Source organism: Otolemur garnettii, unplaced genomic scaffold, assembly GCF_000181295.1.
Source record: "Otolemur garnettii isolate 467f Iridium unplaced genomic scaffold, OtoGar3 scaffold00011, whole genome shotgun sequence".
Taxonomy (NCBI): Eukaryota; Metazoa; Chordata; class Mammalia; order Primates; family Galagidae; genus Otolemur; species Otolemur garnettii.
This window is the reverse complement of record NW_003852406.1, coordinates 28,693,757-28,713,882: the sequence shown is the minus strand read 5'-3', so window position 1 is coordinate 28,713,882 and position 20,126 is coordinate 28,693,757. Positions and strand designations below refer to the sequence as shown.

Below are 20,126 nucleotides of genomic sequence, written 5' to 3'. Positions count from 1 at the left end.
TTAAATACTGAAGAAAACAGTGCACAAAGGGGAGAGTGTGGGGCAACTCCGTGACCCATCTCAATTGTTTGTCTCATCCTCTACTAAAGCAAAAATTAAAAAGCCTCTTGCCTATGAACATTGGGCAATGTCCCTGGGTATTTCTGGGTGCAATTCTTTTTGAAAATCCACTCCCAATTTTTTCTTTTTTCTTGCAGTTTCTGACTGGGGTGAGGCTGGCACCCTACTCCTTAAGCCACAGGTGCCACCCTGAAAATCCACTTCCTAAAGACTTCTACCTCTTTCTGTTCCCCAAGAATACCAGCTCAAGGCTCGGCACCTGTGGCTCAAGTGGCTAAGGTGCCAGCCACATACACCTAAGGTGGCGGGTTCAAATCCAGCCCAGGCCCGCCAAACAACAATAATGGCTGCAACCAAAAAATAGCTGGGCGTTGTGGCGGGCGCCTGTGGTCCCAGCTACTTGGGAGGCAGAGGCAGGAGACTCGCTTGAGCTCAGGAGTTGGAGGTTGCTGTGAGCTGTGAAGCCACGGCACTCTACCCAGGGGGATAGCTTGAGGCTCTGTCTCAAAAAAAAAAAAAAAAAAAAAAAAAGAATACCAGCTCAAACTCCTTGACTTGCCCACAGGGCACTTGTAAATCTCTTTTATATGGTTTTCACCCAAACATCAGAATTTGTTACTCAGTAAACATTATAAATTCATGTTTCTCAGTTAATATTATGAATTCATATTTACTTTTTTAATCTTTTGCCTTGTTTTATTCTCCTATCCTACTTTATGTAATATAATTAATGTTTTATGGGAAACAGAAAGAGAAAAGGTACCTAGGTCAATTGTGGCAAGAGTCAAAAGGGGCTTATACCTGAGCTACAACTCAGGAGTTGAGACCTGCTGGAAGACTCAGAAGAGTAGGCAATAGCGATGGAGGAAACCCCTAAGAGGGTTCATGGAAGTTGCTGTACAGGTGAACAGGATTCAAGATGAGGCAATCGCCACACAGGCTGAAGCCATAAACATAGTTAGAAAGAGAATGAGGACCTAGAGGTCTGACACCTTCCCACAACCAAGAATGGTGACCAGATTACTGACACCATTGAGTGAAGCCTCATAAAAACAACAGAGAAGACAAAAGCAGACGCATTTCTAGTGGCCATCACCACCTTGACAGGACGTGGCTCACTAAGCCCTCTCTGGCATGGCTGTCAGCCATAGCCCTTTCTAACTTTTCAGGGAGGAAGTTAAATTTCCAACTCTTTATCATCACTCCTCCATGATCCTTTCTCATGCACGTTAAGACAGGAGGGCTTTGGAATAGAGGTTAAACCAGGATCTGTGGTTTATCTTTTTCAGGTCACAATCATCTTTAAGAATGTGATAAACATTATAGAACCTCTACTCAAAATAATATACATGAACAAAATAATTCTGCAATTTTGCCAGATTATTCACACACACACAAGTCTACAGGTTAAAAATACTAATCTAGGGTTGTGCCTGTGGCTCAAAGGGGTAGGGCACCGGCACCATATACCGGAGGTGGCGGGTTCAAACCCGTCCCAGCCAAAAACTGCAAAGAAAAAAAAATATTAATCTAGAGACTGTATAAAAAGGATCTCATTTAAATTTTTTTCAATCATTGTATCTATTTTTTCCCTTATTTGTCAGAAGCCTCTTAGTCCCTAAAATACATATCCCATCAACAGGACAAAGCGCATACACTCTAGAAACAGATGTTACAACATGGCCATGCCAAAAAAAATGGTGTTTGTTAGAAATCCTAAATAGTTTTCCCCATAATAACAGAAAATGCAAATCAAAAGCAAGTTTTCAGGAAACCAAAATGACAGATTCCTCTGATCCACAGTTCCCTAATCTCAACATAAATATATTTCAATCCTTAGGATAATAACATCTAGATTTACATATATCTCTTGAGATACCATCCAAAATTCATACCTAAAAATGAAATGGGGAGAAAGGTATAGCGGATAGCCACAAGGTACCCAAAGTGCAATTAGGCACCAAATGAATTCTTGAAAAAAAAGAAATAGGTGGCATTTTTTTTTTAATAGTCTCACTCTATCACCCTGGGTAGAGCACTGTAGCATCATAGCTTATAGCAACCTCAAACTCCTAGGCTCAAGTGATCCTCCTACTTCAGCCTCCCAAGCAGCTGGGATTACCAGGAGCCCAGTTATACTTCCCAAATTCTAAGGCAGTACCAGAACTGGGGTTTGGATCCTGAGGGCTTGGCTTTCGAAACTCTTCTGTAATGACTACACAGGAAGCTTATAACAAGCCCAGAAAAGTCAACTAAGACCTTATAGTAGGACGTTTTAAAAGTCGAAATGATGAGTGTTCTGGATTCAGAAGGCTATGGAGATAGAACCAATAAAAGTTTTACAGCAGGTGAGTAATATGATCAGACTATACTTTAGGAAGATTGTCTTTAAGTAGGACCATAAAAAGGAAAAAACTAGAGGGAACATACACAAAAGAACAAGAAGATAGTACACCAGAGAGCAAAAGGTCTTAAAAAGGCAGAGCTTCCCTTACCTGAAACAAGGCCCCTCCTACCCCATCCTGGGGGAAATTCACTGGTGCCTAGTGTGCTCAGCTCTGCCTGGTCACTCACCCTAAGTGTCAGAAACCTTAGCAAAACAAACCACTACTCCTGATTGTGCATCTTTCGGGGCATATCATCAGGAATTATTACAGTGTGAGCATGAAAATATTTTCATTCTAGCTTTCTTTGAAAATGAGTAAATGAGAAACACTGAAGTATGGCTCAGTAACGTGTGGTTACAATGGGACGGAAGCCTTCAACAATAACACCACGATGCACACGTGCTGGTATACAAAAGAAGTCATGGGCTCGGCGCCTATAGCTCAACGGGCTAAGGCGCCAGCCACGTACACCTAAGGTGGCGGGTTCGAATCCCCAGCCCGGACCCGCCAAACAACAATGACGGCTGCAACCAAAAAATAGCCGGGCGTTGTGGCAGGCGCCTGTGGTCCCAGCTACTTGGGAGGCGGAGGCAGGAGACTCAGCTGGAGCCAGGAGTTGGAGGTTGCTGTGAGCTGTAATGCCATGGCACTCTACCCAGGAGGATAGCTTGAGGCTCTGTCTCAAAAAAAAAAAAAAAAAAACAAAAGAAGTCATGATCCATGTAAAATAATAAATAGACTGTGATAGCAAAAAAGGAAACAGGTAATGTATAGATACGAAGAAAGAGAGAAGGGGTTTGTGAGTGGAAAAATCAATGCAAAAAGTGAATGGTCAGGAACTCTGCAGTCAAAAAAGAAGAGACATTTACTGAAGAAGGGAGGAATCACATAATTGCAAAGACTGGTGTCACTACAACTGGGTATGCCGTCTCGTGGCTTTACACAGCCATTCAATAGGCATTAATATTTGTGGAGCATTTACTACATTCCATTTCCAGAAGAACTGAATATGGAGGGGTAACAAGACAATACGAATTCAGTCCTGATGGAGCTCAGCATCTAACAAAAGAGACAGATTTTAAACAATTAAGTATTGAATTATTTAATGTCAACAGTAATGTTTTTTTTTTCTGTAATGTTTCTAAGGAAAATATATATCATGAGAGCATATCACAGGCAGTTCCCAGGTTACAAAAGAATTAGGTTCTGTAAGTTTGCTAAGGTGAATTTGTACATAAGTTGGACAGTACATTTACCTGTAACACTGTCCGTTCATGTGTGTAAGTCATATGTCAGTCAGAGGTTTGTAACTCAAGGTCTTACTATACTAGCCTCCATTCACAAGTGGGAGTTGTAGGTAAGTCTGATTTGTAACTCTGGGACTGCCTGTATACGAGGTCTGCCCGGAAAGCATCCAACCATGTAATACGAAAAACTGAGACATCTACTAAAGAAGATACAAGAAACACTGTATGTGTATGAGGACAATGACGGCCTTGGTCCCCTTCAAAGCAGACACCTCATGGGCTCCCACGGTTCTCCAGCCTCCCATAACCTAATCCATAAACGCTCAGCACTCTCAGGTGCTCTGCTTGTTACAGGCCTTCCAAAACATGGATCTCTTTCAACAGATTCTCCCCCATCTTTTTTTTTTTAACCCAAAACTTCTTTCAGCTTATTAAAAACAAAAAGACACATAGAATGATGATCCACCATCTTTGAAATGTTTGTGCCATGCTTTTTATTTGAACTGCACTCACTGCATCATCCCTGAAAGCCTTTAAAATCATCCAGATCATTTCCACAGAGTTGATGTGGATTTGTTGCTCTCCTGGCTCAGTCATTTTCAATGTGAAGGCCACACAGCACACATGCTCTATCAATGGCACCCAGTGCCCCCGACTAGTACAGTGAAGTCATCATTGTTCCGCATGTGCATCCCAGTCCACTCTCCTTGATGTCATGCAAACGGTCCTCCTTATTTTAAAAATGGCTGGATGCTTTTTGGACAGACTTTGTAGTTAGGCTCCCCCCTAAAAATGACACTTAATCTAGAGTCTAAACTATAAATAGGAGTTCAATAAAAGGAATGAGGGAGGTGAGATGGTGCTGGGCAAGAAGAAAAGAGTGTTCTGGGCAGAAAAATTAAAACACGGAAAGGACTAGAAGCATGCCAGCACATGGTATGTTTGAATAGAGACAGTTGATTTAAATGAGGTGAGGGAAGAGAGAAAAATAATTTGAAATAAGCTATGTATGGGTCAAGCCACTCAAGATCTAAGAGCCATATTCAGAATTTTGATACTCAGAGTAAAGGGAAGGTTTTGAAGAGCTACAAAGGTTAGATTAGTGATTTTTAAAATGTCATTCTGCCTGTAGAATAGAGAATAGAGAATGAATTGGAAGGATGCAGGGTTCCCACTGGAAGCCTTCAGTTTTTTGTTTTTGTTTTTATATTTTATTGTTGGGGGATTCATTGAGGGCACAAGAAACCAGGTTACACTGATTGCATTTGTTAGGTAAAGTCCCTCTTACAATCATGTCTTGCCCCCAAAAGCTGTGTCACACACCAAGACCCCACCCCCTCCCTCCTTCCCTCTCTCTGCTCTTCCTTTCCCCACCCCTCCCTCCTTCTTTCTCTCTATGCTCTCCTCTTCCCCTACCCCCACTGTGTCATTAATTGTCCTCATTTCAAAACTGAGTACATAGGATTCATGCTTCTCCATTCTTATGATGCTTTACTAAGAATAATGTGTTCCACTTCCATCCAGGTTAATACAAAGGCTGTAAAGTCTCCATTTTTTTAATGGCTGACTAGTATTCCATGGTATACATATACCACAGCTTATTAATCCATTCCTGGGTTGGTGGGCATTTAGGCTGTTTCCGCATTTTGGCGATTATAAATTGAGCTGCAATAAATAGTCTTGTGCAAGTGTCTTTATGATAAAAGGATTTTTTTCTTTCTGGGTAGATGCACAGTAATGGGATTGTAGGATCAAATGAGGTCTAGCTTGAGTTCTTTGACGGTTCTCCATACTTCCTTTCCAAAAAGGTTGTATTAGTTGGAAGCCTTCGGTTTTAATCCAAACATTTTATAATAGTAGCTTGGACTAGTACTCAATGGAGAATGAGAAAAGCAAATGAACCAGAAAGATTTAGGAAGTAGTTCTGAAAGGAGTTAATTCATTAGACAATGGCTTCATGAGGTGAAAGGAGGAGCCAAGTTTCAAGCATGGATATGGGGGTGCCATTCAGAGAAGAAAAATACATTTCCAGGTTTGAGGTGGGAAAAAGAGATCACGAACTTAGTTTTTTATATGTCAGTTTAAAACGTTGCAAGATACCATCAAGGAGACGTCAACTACACAAACTAGACATACAAGTCTGAAACCCAGAAGAGAGTGTATGTGTGGGCTAGAGTTATAAATTTAAGAATCATTAGCAAATGGATGGTAAATTAAGCCACCGCGTGGAGAAAACTGCAGAAAGTATAAAATAGAAAAGAAGGTGGCCTAAAATGTGCCCTACATTGCAGAAGAAAAAGTCAATGAAGGGGATGCAGAAGTTACAGCCAACAAAAGGAGAGAAAAATTAACAGAGGGATTCCATGAACACCAAAGGAGAGCGAGCTGTAAGAAAGACTGGTCCACGGCGTGGAATGCTGCTCAGAGGTCATCAAAGGGACTGAAAAACATCCACTGGGCTTAACAAGACAAAGGTGACCCCTTCCCAAGAGTTCAGTAGAAGCTCTTCCAGGATATAAACCAGGGCGGAAAGGAATAATGAGTACAGGGAAGAAAAGAAAGTAGAGACAGCAAGTATAAGAAATTCCTCTAAGAAACCTGGCTAGGAAGGGATGAAGAAAACTCGGGGGATGGAGGAGTAAAGGTTAAGCAGAGAAAGGATTTGGGGGTTTGTGGTTATTTGGGTTTTTTGTTTTGTTTTGCTTTCAGGATGAAAGAGAAATAAACATGTTAAATGCTAATGAAAGAAGAAGTTAATAATAAAATTAACTAATGTAATGCTAATGAAAGCTGCCTTATGTGAACAGTTAATTTATGTGAAAATTAACTAATGTAATGCTAATGAAAGAAGAAGTTAATAAGAAAAACTGAAGACTCAAGAAAGAAAAGTATTTCTCAACTATGACCTTCAAAGCTGCCAGGCAATGCTATGGTTTCTATAAGTCAGCCTTTCTCTTCTTTATTAGTTATTTTAGATCTTTTTCATTCTCCTCAAATCCCCAACTTAACTCCTACTTTTCAAAAATAAACAAGGCAAACACAGTTAGATGGAATTTCAAGTTGTTCCCACAACTTTCCACTTTGATCCCATCTGTTCCTCTTAAATACCAGATAGAAAGGCTTTTTCTCAAATGCAGTCAATCTTTTTTTTTTTTTAGAGAGAGTCTCACTTTGTCACCCTCTGCAGAGTGCCGTGGCATCACAGCTCACAGCAACCTCCAGCTCTTGGGCTTAGGGAATTCTCTTGCCTCAGCCTCCTGAGAAGCTGGGACTACAGGGCCACAATGCCTGGCTATCTTTTTGTTGTTGCAGTTTGGCCAGGGCCAGGTTTGAACCTGCCACCCTCAGTATATGGGGCCAGTACCCTACTCACTGAGCCACAGGTGCCGCCCACAAATGCAGTCAATCTTGACTCAGTAATTCGTCTACCCCTTCCATGGCTTTGGGGACATTATTATTCTCCTGGTCTCATCCTACCTCTACTGTTATTCCATCTTTGTCCCTAGGCCCATATCCCTCTTTCTCTGTGACCCTCATTCTCATTTTTCCCAATTGTAAAGTGTATTCTCTGTTTATAGCACGTCATACTTTTCAATGCAATTCTTCACGTCTCATTTTGATTCTTACTTGACATGTTCAATTGAGAAGTTTCAACTCATTCAGATATAAACATAAATTAATTTTATGCTTTCCGCATAACTACTCAACTGAGTCCTAAGCCTACTAAGTATGACCAGTGACATTCCAAAATTTTTCATAACATTTAATCATCAAAGCATAGCTTTTAAAGCCCATCTATGGATAACCTGCCTCATTAGCACAATAAGAATTAAATAGCCTCTACCAGATGCCTATGGTAGGGAAGGGCTATTCTCACTGGGTCTCACTTCCATTCCCCCCTGAGTTTCCCCTCCCCCTCACCTACCGTCACAAACTTTTGTCCTCTGCAATAAGTGGCAGGTATAGGAGCAGAAAAATACTCTACTTATAAGAGCTTGCCAAACATTAGTAATAGGTCTCCTGCAGTCATCAGCTAGTCCATCTCCAACAGAGGGAAGTGCTGCCAGGAGGAGGTATGTCCCTGGTCTTTCTCTGATTCAGTCTGAGGTCAGTGGTCTTTACTCACCTCTGCAATAGATGATGATTTCTGCACAGGTAGCTTGTGTGGTTTTCTGGGCAAAGCACAGGCTTTCCCTGGCTCCCTCTGCCCAACTTCATCAAAGTTTTGCAGACACTCATCTAGCCAAGTATCCCCACAGAAAACCTCTAAAACTCCAGTGTCTTCATTTATGTCTGTGTTCCTTTCCTCACATAAACCTGAGACCTACTGGGGTCCTCTTTACTTGATCACTGAGAACTCTTTCCAAGGCCTACTACCCTGAAATCCCTACAAGCCCAGATGGCATGGGCTACTTCAACAAGTCTGTTGGGCTAGGATTAGAAGCATTCAGTCCCTGCACATATTTCCAAAGTAACTATTGAACGCCCACATTTTATTTCTCAGCATAACCTTCATCTTGGCACAATTCAAAGAACGGAGAACACATCTCTATTCCTCTCATGTTGTCAAAATGTTCTCCATCCTTTTAATCTACAACTCATAAAGCAGATTTCTACTACCATCAAGTTTTCACAAGAACCAGAAATAAAAGCCGTACTTTTTGATGGCCATTTCTAGTTTCCTCAAACACAGTGGTATCAGAGACAGGTAAGAGTGTCTGCTCAGCACAAACAGACGTGACTGTAATTGAGCAATCTCACTCCTCTAAAGAAGCACACATTTCACAAATTCAATTTCTTCAATCAGTCTTCTGTTATTTTTAATCATGACACCAAAGAATTGATGTGACTGATCTCTAGGAGAAGCCACATAACCCAAAACTAAGTCTAGTAGTATTTTCTGTCATAACATGCTGACTTGTACTCAAAGGAATGATTTTTACTTAGAAATATATTCCTTAAAACATTAAAAGATTTTACATACTGACAGTAACACTATTGATTATAACAACCATACGTGTTTGAATAGTTTCAACTACTGTTCATTTCGAAAACTGTTTTTGATGAATCTTATTTTTAAGCTAGTCTAAAAACTATTCTGGCTGTTTCAGTTTAAAAGGAAACACAGCTGCTGTCTCAACGTGTTACTTTTCTTTGACCCTTCATAAGTTTCCAAGGCTGAAAAGTGAATTCCATGGTTTTCAACAACATTCACCAAAAAACCAGAAGTTACCTCTTTAATATTTCTATGAAGATGCATCACTCTGGTTTTTCTCAAACTAGTTTTATTCAATAAAAAGTAAATAGTACATAGTTTATATTTACTAAAAGGCCAGGCTTTTCAGTGAATTTTTAGAGACAGCCTACACTCTGTGTCTGTTTAATATCCTATTACAAACACAAGGTTATCTAAAATTAGAAAACACACCTTACAATGACATCCCAATCCCACCCAGGATTGTTTATGGTTAGCTATCAATCTCACTTTTCCCTGACCAAAGTGAATTAGGAGAGTGATAAGTATCTCAACAGAAAGTGAGCAACGTTCAATTAGAGACATTAAACATGAAACCAAAGAATGTGAAAATATCACTAGTGCCACCTACAGTACCAGTGGAGGATGCAATCCAAGGCTTCAAAACTAATCATGTGCGTGTCTATGCAGTCAAGCCTTTGATTCCTTGCCCAGGACCATGCATCAAGACAGCTTTCCACCAGGTCTTTCAAAGAATATACAACATACAATTAGGAATACAAAAAAAGGTGTTTTTCAAAATCAAGAAAATCTGAAGCATAATGCTGATTTTAGTGTATAGATGAAAAGCGTACAGAATCTATTAATACTAGACAAAGTGAGATAACACTCAAATCAAACGTAGCAAAAATTGGAGAATTTGACTTCAAATGGATTACAGAGCCTCAAAGCAAATCTTACCTTACATTCTACCACACTCTGATCTGATTCACAAGTTACATAGATTTCATCTACTGCTCGGCGAAGATTGTCAAAAAGAAATGCCCAGTATCGAGCTCTTAGGTCAATCTTCCGAGGGTGCCTTGTTTTAGTGGGACTTTTATCAAAGTGTTTATCTCCAGTTGTAGATGATGTTATTTTGCAGTCTGCAGTGTTCTGGTGAAATAAAATGAAACATGAAAAATAAATAAAAAAGGATTCCACTGATTAAATTTTTGTGTAAAGTACATTTTTCAGTACATTACTTAAAACATTCTTTTCTCTTATGTTACACTTCATCACAACAAGTTTCTCTCCTTGAGCAAGAGGTAGATTCATAAAGTCAGCTTTTATTTTAGACAAGTCTTACTAAAACTTAGGATAACTTTAACAGTGAATAGACCATCAGCAAAAAGAAGGACTAAAGCTATTCCTGATTTATAAGAACACATGTATGGCACATTTATATACATTCTCAAATAATATACAGCAATTTCGACACTGCTTAATTGCTTGCACATATTCATTTAGAAATGCCATATACTATACTTATGCTCAGTTACTTAATTTTATCATAACTATTTTTCCTCTAAAATTAAAATCTAATAGGAAAACAGGAAATAATTTACTAGAAAACTGAAAAAACAAAACCAAACGCCAGCTACAGTCAGAAGAAACTCACCAAATAAAGTAACTTTATTGTTTACATGACCCATTCTTTCTTCAGCTGCTCAGACTCTGAAAACATAGATTTATTATAATCCATATTTTTAGAGATACACCACAGAATCATTCCACCAAAAACATGAGCATACAGATTACTATTATTAGAACCTAAATTTAAAGTACAAACCTGAAGCTTCTCACTGGAAGTACAAAGGAATTACTATCTCTACATGGCTGCTAACAACTAAAAAAAAAAAAAAACCTAACTAACCTACTCCTATAGTTAGAGCCACAAACAATCCCATGTTTCTTTCTTTCTTTTTCTTCCTTATTATTCTTTTTTTTCTTTTTAACAGAAGAGCCCTAGAGAGGAGAACATCTGAAATAGAGGCTAATAGCCTCACTGTTTTGTTTTAGCCATTGCCTTCAATATAACAGTGAGTCCTAAACTTCATAAATCTTTTATAGCCAACCTTTGGTTCATAAGAGTAGGCCATCACTGCCAACAAGCAAGCAAGCAAGCCTCTGTCTGTCTCTCTCTCTCTTTCTCTTAAGGGGTCTAGATGAGTAACTTTAAAAATATTGCTCCATTGTTCTTCTGTTGATAACAAACCTGATATTAACCTGTCTTTGTTTTGCTTAATTTCCAGTAATTATAAATGTTTTCTTCTTTCCTGAACATTATGCAGATTCTCTAGAATGTATCCAGGCATGAATCTATTTGTATTTATCCTACTCACCTCCACAGTTTCTGCTCTGAAGCTCTTAGGTACTCAGAAAGTGAGGAAAATTTTCAACATGCCTGGTATTTATTCTTTAATTTCAGAAGTCTTAGGAGACATACACTGTAAGTTCTCAATCTTAAATTCTCTTTCACATTTTCCATTTCTTCAGTTCCCTGAGCTATGTTCTAAAGTAATCCTCAGTATTATCTTTGACTTACAAATTCTTCATATCACTAATGTCTTTTTTTCAATCTTCATGTATTGCACTAATACAAGTTTTTAAAATTTCTTTGACAACATATTCATTTCTAAGGTTTTCCAATGGGTTTGCTTTTATCAATAACCGTCCACAGTTAATGATCGCCTATTTTATCTCCCAACTTCTCCTTTTTGCTTTATAACTATTCTTTCCTTTAGGGAAACAGCAGGGTACTGGGGGAAAAAAAACAGACACAAAGACCAATGGAACAGAACAGACAACCTGGAAATAAATTCACATATTTACAGCCCATTGATTTTTTACAAAGGTGCCAAGAACATCCATGGGAGTAAGAACAGTCTCATCAATGGTGGTGAACAAACTAGACATTCGGCTCGGCACCTATAGCTCAACCGGCTAAGGCGCCAGCCACGTACACCTAAGGTGGCGGGTTCGAATCCCCAGCCCCGACCCACTAAACAACAATGACGGCTGCAACCAAAAAATAGCCGGGCATTGTGGCGGGTGCCTGTGGTCCCAGCTACTTGGGAGGCAGAGGCAGGAGACTCGCTTGAGCCCAGGAGTGGAGGTTGCTGTGAGCTGTAATGCCACGGCACTCTGCCCAGGGGGACAGCTTGAGGCTCTGTCTCAAAAAAAAAAAAAAAACTAGACATTCACAAGCAAAACCATGAAACTGGTTCCCCACATTCACCATATACAAAAATCAACTTAAACTATAATAAGGAATTAAATATTAGACCTGAAAATAAAAAATTATTAGAAGAAAACATAAGGGAAACACTTCAAGAATTGTTCTGGACAAAAGTTTTATGGATAAGACCTCAAAACACACAACAAAGAAAATAACCAACAAAGTGAAGAGACAAGTAGCAGAACGGGAGAAAATATCTGCCAACTATTCATGCAACATGGAATTAATGTCCAGAATATACAAGGGACTCAACAGCAAAAAGCCAAATAGCCTGATTTTAAAATGGGCAAATGGGGCAGCACTCGTGGCTCAGTGGGTAGGACGCCAGCCACATAGGCAGGTTCGAATCCGGCCTCGGCCAGCTAAAACAACAATGACACCTGCAACAACAACAACAACAAAATAGCCAGGTGCCGTGGCGGGCACCTGTAGTCCCAGCTACTTGGGAGGCTGAGGCAAGAGAATTACTTAAGCACAAGAGTTTGAGATTGCTGTTAGCTGTGACACCACGGTACTCTACCCAGGGTGACAGCTTAAGACTCTGTCTTAAAATAATAATAATAATAATAATGATAATGGGAAAATGAACTGAACAAGTATCTCTCAAAAAAAGACATACAAATGGCCAACAAGTATATGAAAAAATGCTGAGCATCACTAATCATCAAGAAAATGCAAATCAAAGCTACAACGAGATAGGCAATAACGAATGCTAGAGAGCATGTAAAGAAAGGGGAGCAGCCATCATGAAGAATAATATGGAGGTTCCTCAAAGAACTAAAAAAAAACTACACACAATCCCATTATTGGGTATTTATCCAAAGGAAAGGAAATCAGCATACTGAACAGATACCCACCCTTACGTGTTTAGTAGGCACTATTCACAATAGCCAGGGTATGGACTCCATGTAAGTGTTCATCAACAAATGAATGGATAAAAAATATGTAGTATATAGATTCATATATGTACTCTACAGACTACTATTCAGCCATAAAAAGAATGAAATTATGTCATTTGCAACAGAATGGAGACGCCTGGAGGGCATTAAGCTAAGAGAAGTAAGCCAAGCACAGAAAGATAAATACGGCATGTTTCACTCACGTATGAAGCTGAAACAGCTGATCTCGTACAAGTAGAGAGTAGAATAGTGGCTGCAGAGTCCGGAAAGGACAGGCGGGAGGAGGATGCGGGCCGCACAGCAGTCACATGCCAATGTCAGCTCAGTACACAATGACCACCAACAGGGGTCAGTCACTGACCCCAGAATAAACAGTACCACATGATTTTTGAGAAAAAACTATAGATTTTACATATCAGTGTGCAAGGGACTAAAAGCACTTTGATTACTTCTCTGCGTGTTCTTTTAATTACAATGTCTTCTTTTGATGTGTGGCTACAACAGCTATATTTGCTGCATTTACCACATGCCTTCATACATATATTTCTCTCCCACAGGTACAAAGGTAGCAATGACCTTTTCTTGGTAAGCTGTCTGCGGCTTGTCTCATAATGCTTCCTTTCAGTTTGGTCTGAACCATCCTCTTGTGACTGTGCCCTGTCCTTGGCTGCACTCATGTTTGCAAAGACTCATTGCCACTGTATAGTTTTTGTAGAGACCATGAGCATTTTGGGTGTACCTTCTGTTTTCTTCACAGAGCTGTCATGCCAAATCTTTCAAAGTATTTTCTTCCCAACTGTTTCTGTGAATGAAGTTGGAATGAGCGGCAACTTCACATGTGAATTATACGCTGCAATGTCAATGACACTGAAGAAAAGCACCAACAGCCAACCCCGAGTTACTCAGAGACAGGAGTACATTCCCACGCACTTGACACACTTGCTTTAGTAGCATCATAAAAGCGGATTACATCAGGCTTGTTGTCTATCACAGTATCTTCATGCTGTGTGCAAAAAGTACTGTAACTACCTTTCCTGACTTTGGAATATAACTTACTAACGTCATAGGGAGGGAAGGCAAATCTTACTGTATCATATAAAGAGTTTTTCAGTGATGCTGGCCTGAGTTCTAGAAGCAAATCCCTTTCATCACTGCAAACAGTACTAACTGTGGTCATATTCCTTTGTAGCCAGTCTAAAGCCAGCATGATGGAGGTAAACTTTATGTCCATGACAATATTTCTTCCAGATATATCCAAATAATAGTTCTCAACCAGTCTTTTTACAATTTCAGAGCCATTATTAAAATTTCTTGGAAGGTTCTCTGATTTCCCTGCATATAGCCCCATCCTCAAAATAGTAGTTTGTAGAAAGAATCACAAAAAAGATTCACTGCAACTCCACAGTTTCCAGGTTTAGCTGGTATGTAAAGTCTGAAAGGACAATGCCTATGGAAAGACACCAACTCCTCACTGACAGTGACAGACTCATGAGGATTATAGTAAAATGAGAGCTTATTTATAGCCACATTCCCAAGCTCACAAACTGAAGCAAACTCATCGTGCTGTCTGCAAGCTTCCCATGTCGCAGCATCATCAAAACGTAGACATTTCAGTAGAGTCACAGTCTATGTTCTGAAAACAGCATGGTAAACTGGAAAATCCTCCTCACTGAAAAAGATCTCAGATATTGCCTTTATTGTCAGTATACACTGCAAGTTAGAGGAATTCCAATTAGTCCTAATATTTCTTCTTTTACAAAATCACCAGAATTTTGGATGAATATGTCCTTACATAACTTTTTCACCAATTTGAAATTTGATAATTACATCCATAGTTTCATTATCAATAAACAGCTGGAAAGTATTCAGTGGAGTTTTGGGTTCTATCCCTGATTACAGCCCTGGTTGAGTCCTCACTTCAGCCGACTGTCATCTCCCTGACCCTTATTGGCTGTGAGTTCCATGTCATTCCTCATGGTGCTGTCCTCTGAGCCACAGGCTGCTCTTTTCTTACAACTGGGCACGACCTCCTTCTCTAGGGCTCTGTCCTTCTCTAGGGCTCTGTATTTGGCATTTTTTCTAGTCCAGCGTTTCTCAACTCGTGGGTTGCAACCCACAAGAACTGTATTAAATGGTTGCGGCATCAGGAAGGTTGAGAACCACTGTTTTAGTCCATCGTCATCATCTTCTTCCTCCTCTTCACTTTCTTCCTCAGAATGTATAATTTCACATTCCACCTCTATGAATTCTTCTTGCTCATTATCTGAACTCATAAAAACGTCCTCATCATTTCCTTCAAAATCTGACACTATCAGTTCATCTATCTCAGTTACCGACAAATTATGTTGCCTCTCTGCCATACATGTGTCTATATCGTAAGAAAAAGTTATCACTTGCCATGAATGGATTTACAGAAGTATCAGATATTCTGTATGGTCAGTCATACATACCTTGATCTTCACCAAACATAACTACACTGCTCCCTAACTTCACCATGAAAAATACTTAGAAAATCATAGAGTGCTGACTTTTCCTGGAAAAGGGACCAGAACTCATTTCTATTGCTAAATGTCAAGAACTGCTGATCCAAGAGTACTGACATGCAAAAGTTGTCATAAATGGGTGGGTGAGAGTCTGATAAAAGTCATAAATGGTGAAACCACCACTCCCCACATAAACAAATATATAATACAAAAATCTGGCTCAGCGCCTGCAGCACAGTGGTTATGGCTCTAGCCACATGCAACGAGGCTGACGGGTTCAAACCCTGCTTGGGCCAGCTAAACAACAATGACGACTGCAACAAAAAAATAGCCAGGCGTCGTGACGGGTCCCTGTAGTCCCAGATACTTGGAAGGCTGAGGCAAGAGAATCACTTAAGCCTAAGAGTTTGAGGTTGCTGTGAGCTGTGATGCCATAGCACTCTACCAAGGACGACATTGTGAGTCTCAAAAAAAAACAAAAAACAATCTCAGTGGGGTCAGTCCCTAACTATTGGTAACTGTTAACAGATAACAAAATTACAGCTCGACAAGAATAACAAGTTCTAGTGTTCCATAGCACTGTTGAATGGCTATAATTAACAACTTACCATATATTTTCAAATAGCTAGAAGAGCAGATTTTAAATGTTCCCAACACAAAGAAGGAATAAATGTTTGAGGCAATGGATATATTAATTGCCCAAGATCAGTACACACTGTGCACATACATCAAAACATCATGCTATGCCCCATAAATATATACAATTATTATGTGCCAATTAAAAATACAGAAGAACCTCCTTAGCTGACCACCTTTCTACATTGACCACCTCCTTAAGTTGACCTGATTTTCCTAGACCGGACGTGCACTATATATACACAATGGAAGCTCTTTATGCTGACCAGTTTATTATAGTTCCTTGGGTATTCAACTTACAGAGGTTCTACTGGTAATAATAAAAGCAAAAAAAAAAAAAAAAAAGGAAGGAAGACAAGGGAAAGGAAAGGGAGAAGAGGGGAGGGGATGGAAGAGAGAGAGAGAAAAGGGAAGAGAAAGGGGAGGAAGGGAAAGGGGTGGAGAGAAGGAGGGGAAGGAGCAGGGAGAGAGAGGGGAGGGGTAGGGGAGGGAGGAGAAGAGATGGGGAGAAGGAGGGGAGGGGGTGGGGAGAGGGAAGGAGGAAGGAAATGGCAGCTCTAGTCTTATACCAAAGGGACACTCCTGGCTGTCTCTCAGATGTTAGCTATTATGGGCCAAAGTCCCATAATAAGGACTTTGAGCAGGTTGTAGTTTTTATTGTCTCCCAGCCCAGAGCCAAAGCTTTCCCACCATAAGCTTAGATGTTTCCTCACTGCAAACAGAGCATTTAAGCTCCCTTATCCCATATGAACTGATTTTCTAGATGCTTCTGTCCATTAAGCTCATGTCTCTAATTCCACTTACCTGTCAATATATATGTTTGCTTTCTTTCCGATCCACAGAGATGTTTATCATATTTTTTTAAATACCCTTTATATTTTTTGGTTTTTAAAAAATATTTCATTACTTATGCCTCTGTGTTTGGGGAGGGAAGATTCTTTATGAACTCACAATGGTATCTTGATTAGAAGTCCATGTTTTCCTCACATGAAGATTTGATTTATATAATACATCCTAGTATATTTAATAATAAACTAAAATAACGTTAAAATTTTAGAGAAAATAACTATAGATTAAAAAGCTAACTATAATTATGCTAAATACTCTCAAAAAATAAGGTAGGCTGGACACAGTGGCACATGACTATAATCCCAGCACTTTGGGAGGCCAAGCTGGGAGGCTCACTTGAGGCTAGGACTTTGAAACCAACTTCGGCAACACAATGAGATTCTGCCTCTACAAAAGTGTTTAAAATAAAAATTTAAATAATAATAATAATAAAGTAGGCTTGTGTTCTCCAAAATTTAGGAGAGCCAATTTAAACTCTTTTTAGAGTCAATACAGAGTTAGTATCCTACAAACTAAAGGCATCATTACACCAAGAAAGAAAATCTTAAAGCAATTCACAAAAATGTGTAGCAGAGGCTCAGTGCCTGTGGCTCAGGTGGCTAAGGCACCAGCCACATACACCCAAGCTGGTGGGTGCAAATCCAACCTGGGCCCGCCAAACAACAATGACAGCTGCAAGGGTGCCTATGGTCTCAGCTACTTGGGAGGCTGAGGCAAGAGATGTGCTTGAGCCCCGAAGTTGGAGGTTGCTGTGAGCTGTGATGCCACAGCACTCTACCCAGGGTAGAGCTTGAGGCTTTGTCTCCAAAAAAAAAAAAAAATGTGTAGCAGAGAGGTTAAGAACATAAAATGTGGATACTGACAGCCTGGGTTCAAATCCTGATTGTGTCACCAGTTGGTTATGTAACTTCTCTCTGCCTCAGTTTCTTTTTCTAATAAAACTTCATTTTTATAAGTGATAATAATAATAATGGCTATATCAAAGGTTAATTATGAGTACTAAAGAAGTTAATATTTGTATTCAGTACAAGCTAGGCACACGGTGATTACTATATATACATTTATTAAATATAAAATGTTACATTAAATTTTTACATTCATATAAAACATACAATATTAAAATCCTGAAAAAATTACATTTTCATGATTTATAATATGTTCAGGAACTAACATTAAAAGTAAATAAGTAAAAAGTTGTATATGCTATACCTGTTTAGTAGTTTTATGAGTGCCTTGAACCGTCCTTTTAGATTTTCCACCAGTTTGACATTTAGGTTTTCCTTCAAGACAACAAATAAATAAATAAGTACATATACAGAATGACAAACAGATACTATAAAACAGAACTACAGGCAATTAGATAGTATAAAACTAAACTATACAAATGTCTCAGGCATACTAACACATCATCTCCTTCAGAGAACACAGAACAGTATAGTTACAGAACAGTACATGGTCAATATGGACTAATGTAAAGAAAGCAAATTTCCAAAGTCCTAGACACTTTTATTGAACAGCTTGCTCAGAACAGAAATAAATCAACTTCTTAAAGAAGTCAGATACTCTAACAATTTAAGAACAAGGTCAAGTTACTGGTACTCCTCAACTTGCATACAAGTCTGGAAAAACTTCAAATTTGAATTTTATTTCAACAATAAAAACAAAACAATTTTTTACCATATAAAACCCCAATAAATAAAAATTAGTTTATCTGATTTATAAAATACACGGTCTCATTTTGAAAAGGGAAGTTTTCAGTCCTTCATCTTTTTGCAGTCAGATACATTTTACTCACTTGTTCTTTTTGATAAGACAGATACGGCTATTTTGTAAACACTCTATCTTTTTTTTTTAATTTCAGATTAATGTGAAGGTACAAACAATTAGGTTACAATGCTTGCATTTGTTAGGTGGAGCCCCTATAAATATGCTATCCTTAACAATAATTCAAGACAGGAATAAAATTCTATAATGTATAAAAAATAATTTTCCTTTCCACAAAATAATTTTGGGACGAGGTCCCCTAAAATAGTATGAGTGAAGTGAGCCTGTAACACATACGTAACTAATAACAACTTATCTGAAGTATGTGGGACTCTCCCACTGTTCTACTACAGATAAAGGCAGAAAACTCTATCCTACCCTGCCCAGCCCTTAATTCATCATTTTACTGTGTGGAACAATGTACCAGCAGGTTTCCTGGACTATCCAGAAAAAAATAAAAAACACCAGCTTAGAAACAGAAATAAAACAAAGAAGAGAAAACTTTTTTAGAATGGAATTATTGCCCTCAGAAACATTTGAGCATACGTTGTAGCTATAAAGCAAAGACAAGCTGTTAGGAAAAGAAAGAAACATACAAGTGGCAAAGTTTTAACAGTATAAAATAATTCTTATTAAAACTTATAAATGTTGGCCAGTGCAGTGGTTCAAGCCTGTAATCCTAGCATTCTGGAAGTCCGAGGCAGGTGGATTGCCTGAGTTCACAGGTTCTAGACCAGCCTGAGGAAGAGCAAGACCCCTTCTCTAAAAATAGCTGGGCATTGTGGTGGGCACCTGTAGTCCCAGCTACTTGGGAGGCTGAGGCAAGAGAATCACTTGAGCCCAAGAATTTGAGGTTGCTGTGAGCTAGGATGCCACAGCACTCTACCCAGGGTGAGAAAGTAAGACTCTGTCTCAAAAAAAAAAAAAAAAAGAAAGAAAGAAAACCTATAAATATTAACATCCTTCTTTGTCATCATTATTACAGCTATTTATAAAGTTCTAATTCTCTGTGCTTATATTTTCATTATTTTGCAATAAGCACAAATAAAGCTTTAAAATTATACTAGTCAGTTATTTATATACTTATATGAAAAATCAGGTTACATACAGATGTATGATTTATTACATTTTCTTTCCTTTTAAGTTTTTTGAGTAGAAATTATGTTCATAAAAATACCTTTAGACTATGAATAACCCACAGAAAATGGGAAAATAAAATTCCATATAAAAATATTTATAATTCACAGTAACCATAAAACGTTTTTATGGTTTATATTTTTAATTTTGTAGTAAATAATGTTGGTATGTATGTCTATTAAAGAAATAAAGTAGCAGTGAGCTTCTTATGGAAAGACTAGCTAGTAAGAAGTTGAATTTCAAAAGATAAATTCAGCAGGGAGGGTGCCAGCCACACACACCCAGGCTGGAGGTTCAAACCCAGCTGGGGCCAGCTAAAACAATAACAGCTGCAACAACAAAAAAAAAGGTCAGGTGTTGTGGCAGGCCCCTATAGTCCCAGCTACTTGGGAGGCTGAGGCAAGAGAAT

At 38.9% G+C, this 20,126-nt stretch overlaps 1 protein-coding gene across 1 annotated transcript in view; it reads right to left on the bottom strand.

Moving 5' to 3' along the window:
* Positions 1–20,126, bottom strand: part of SCAPER (S-phase cyclin A associated protein in the ER) — a 444,723-nt gene that overhangs the window by 380,288 nt on the left and 44,309 nt on the right. Inside the window, exons 4-5 of the mRNA XM_012801961.2 lie at positions 18,026–18,096; positions 9,630–9,824 (exon numbers count right to left, since the gene is read on the bottom strand). Coding sequence (XP_012657415.1) covers positions 9,630–9,824; positions 18,026–18,096 — 266 coding nt within the window. The remainder of the gene's footprint in view (positions 1–9,629; positions 9,825–18,025; positions 18,097–20,126) is intronic.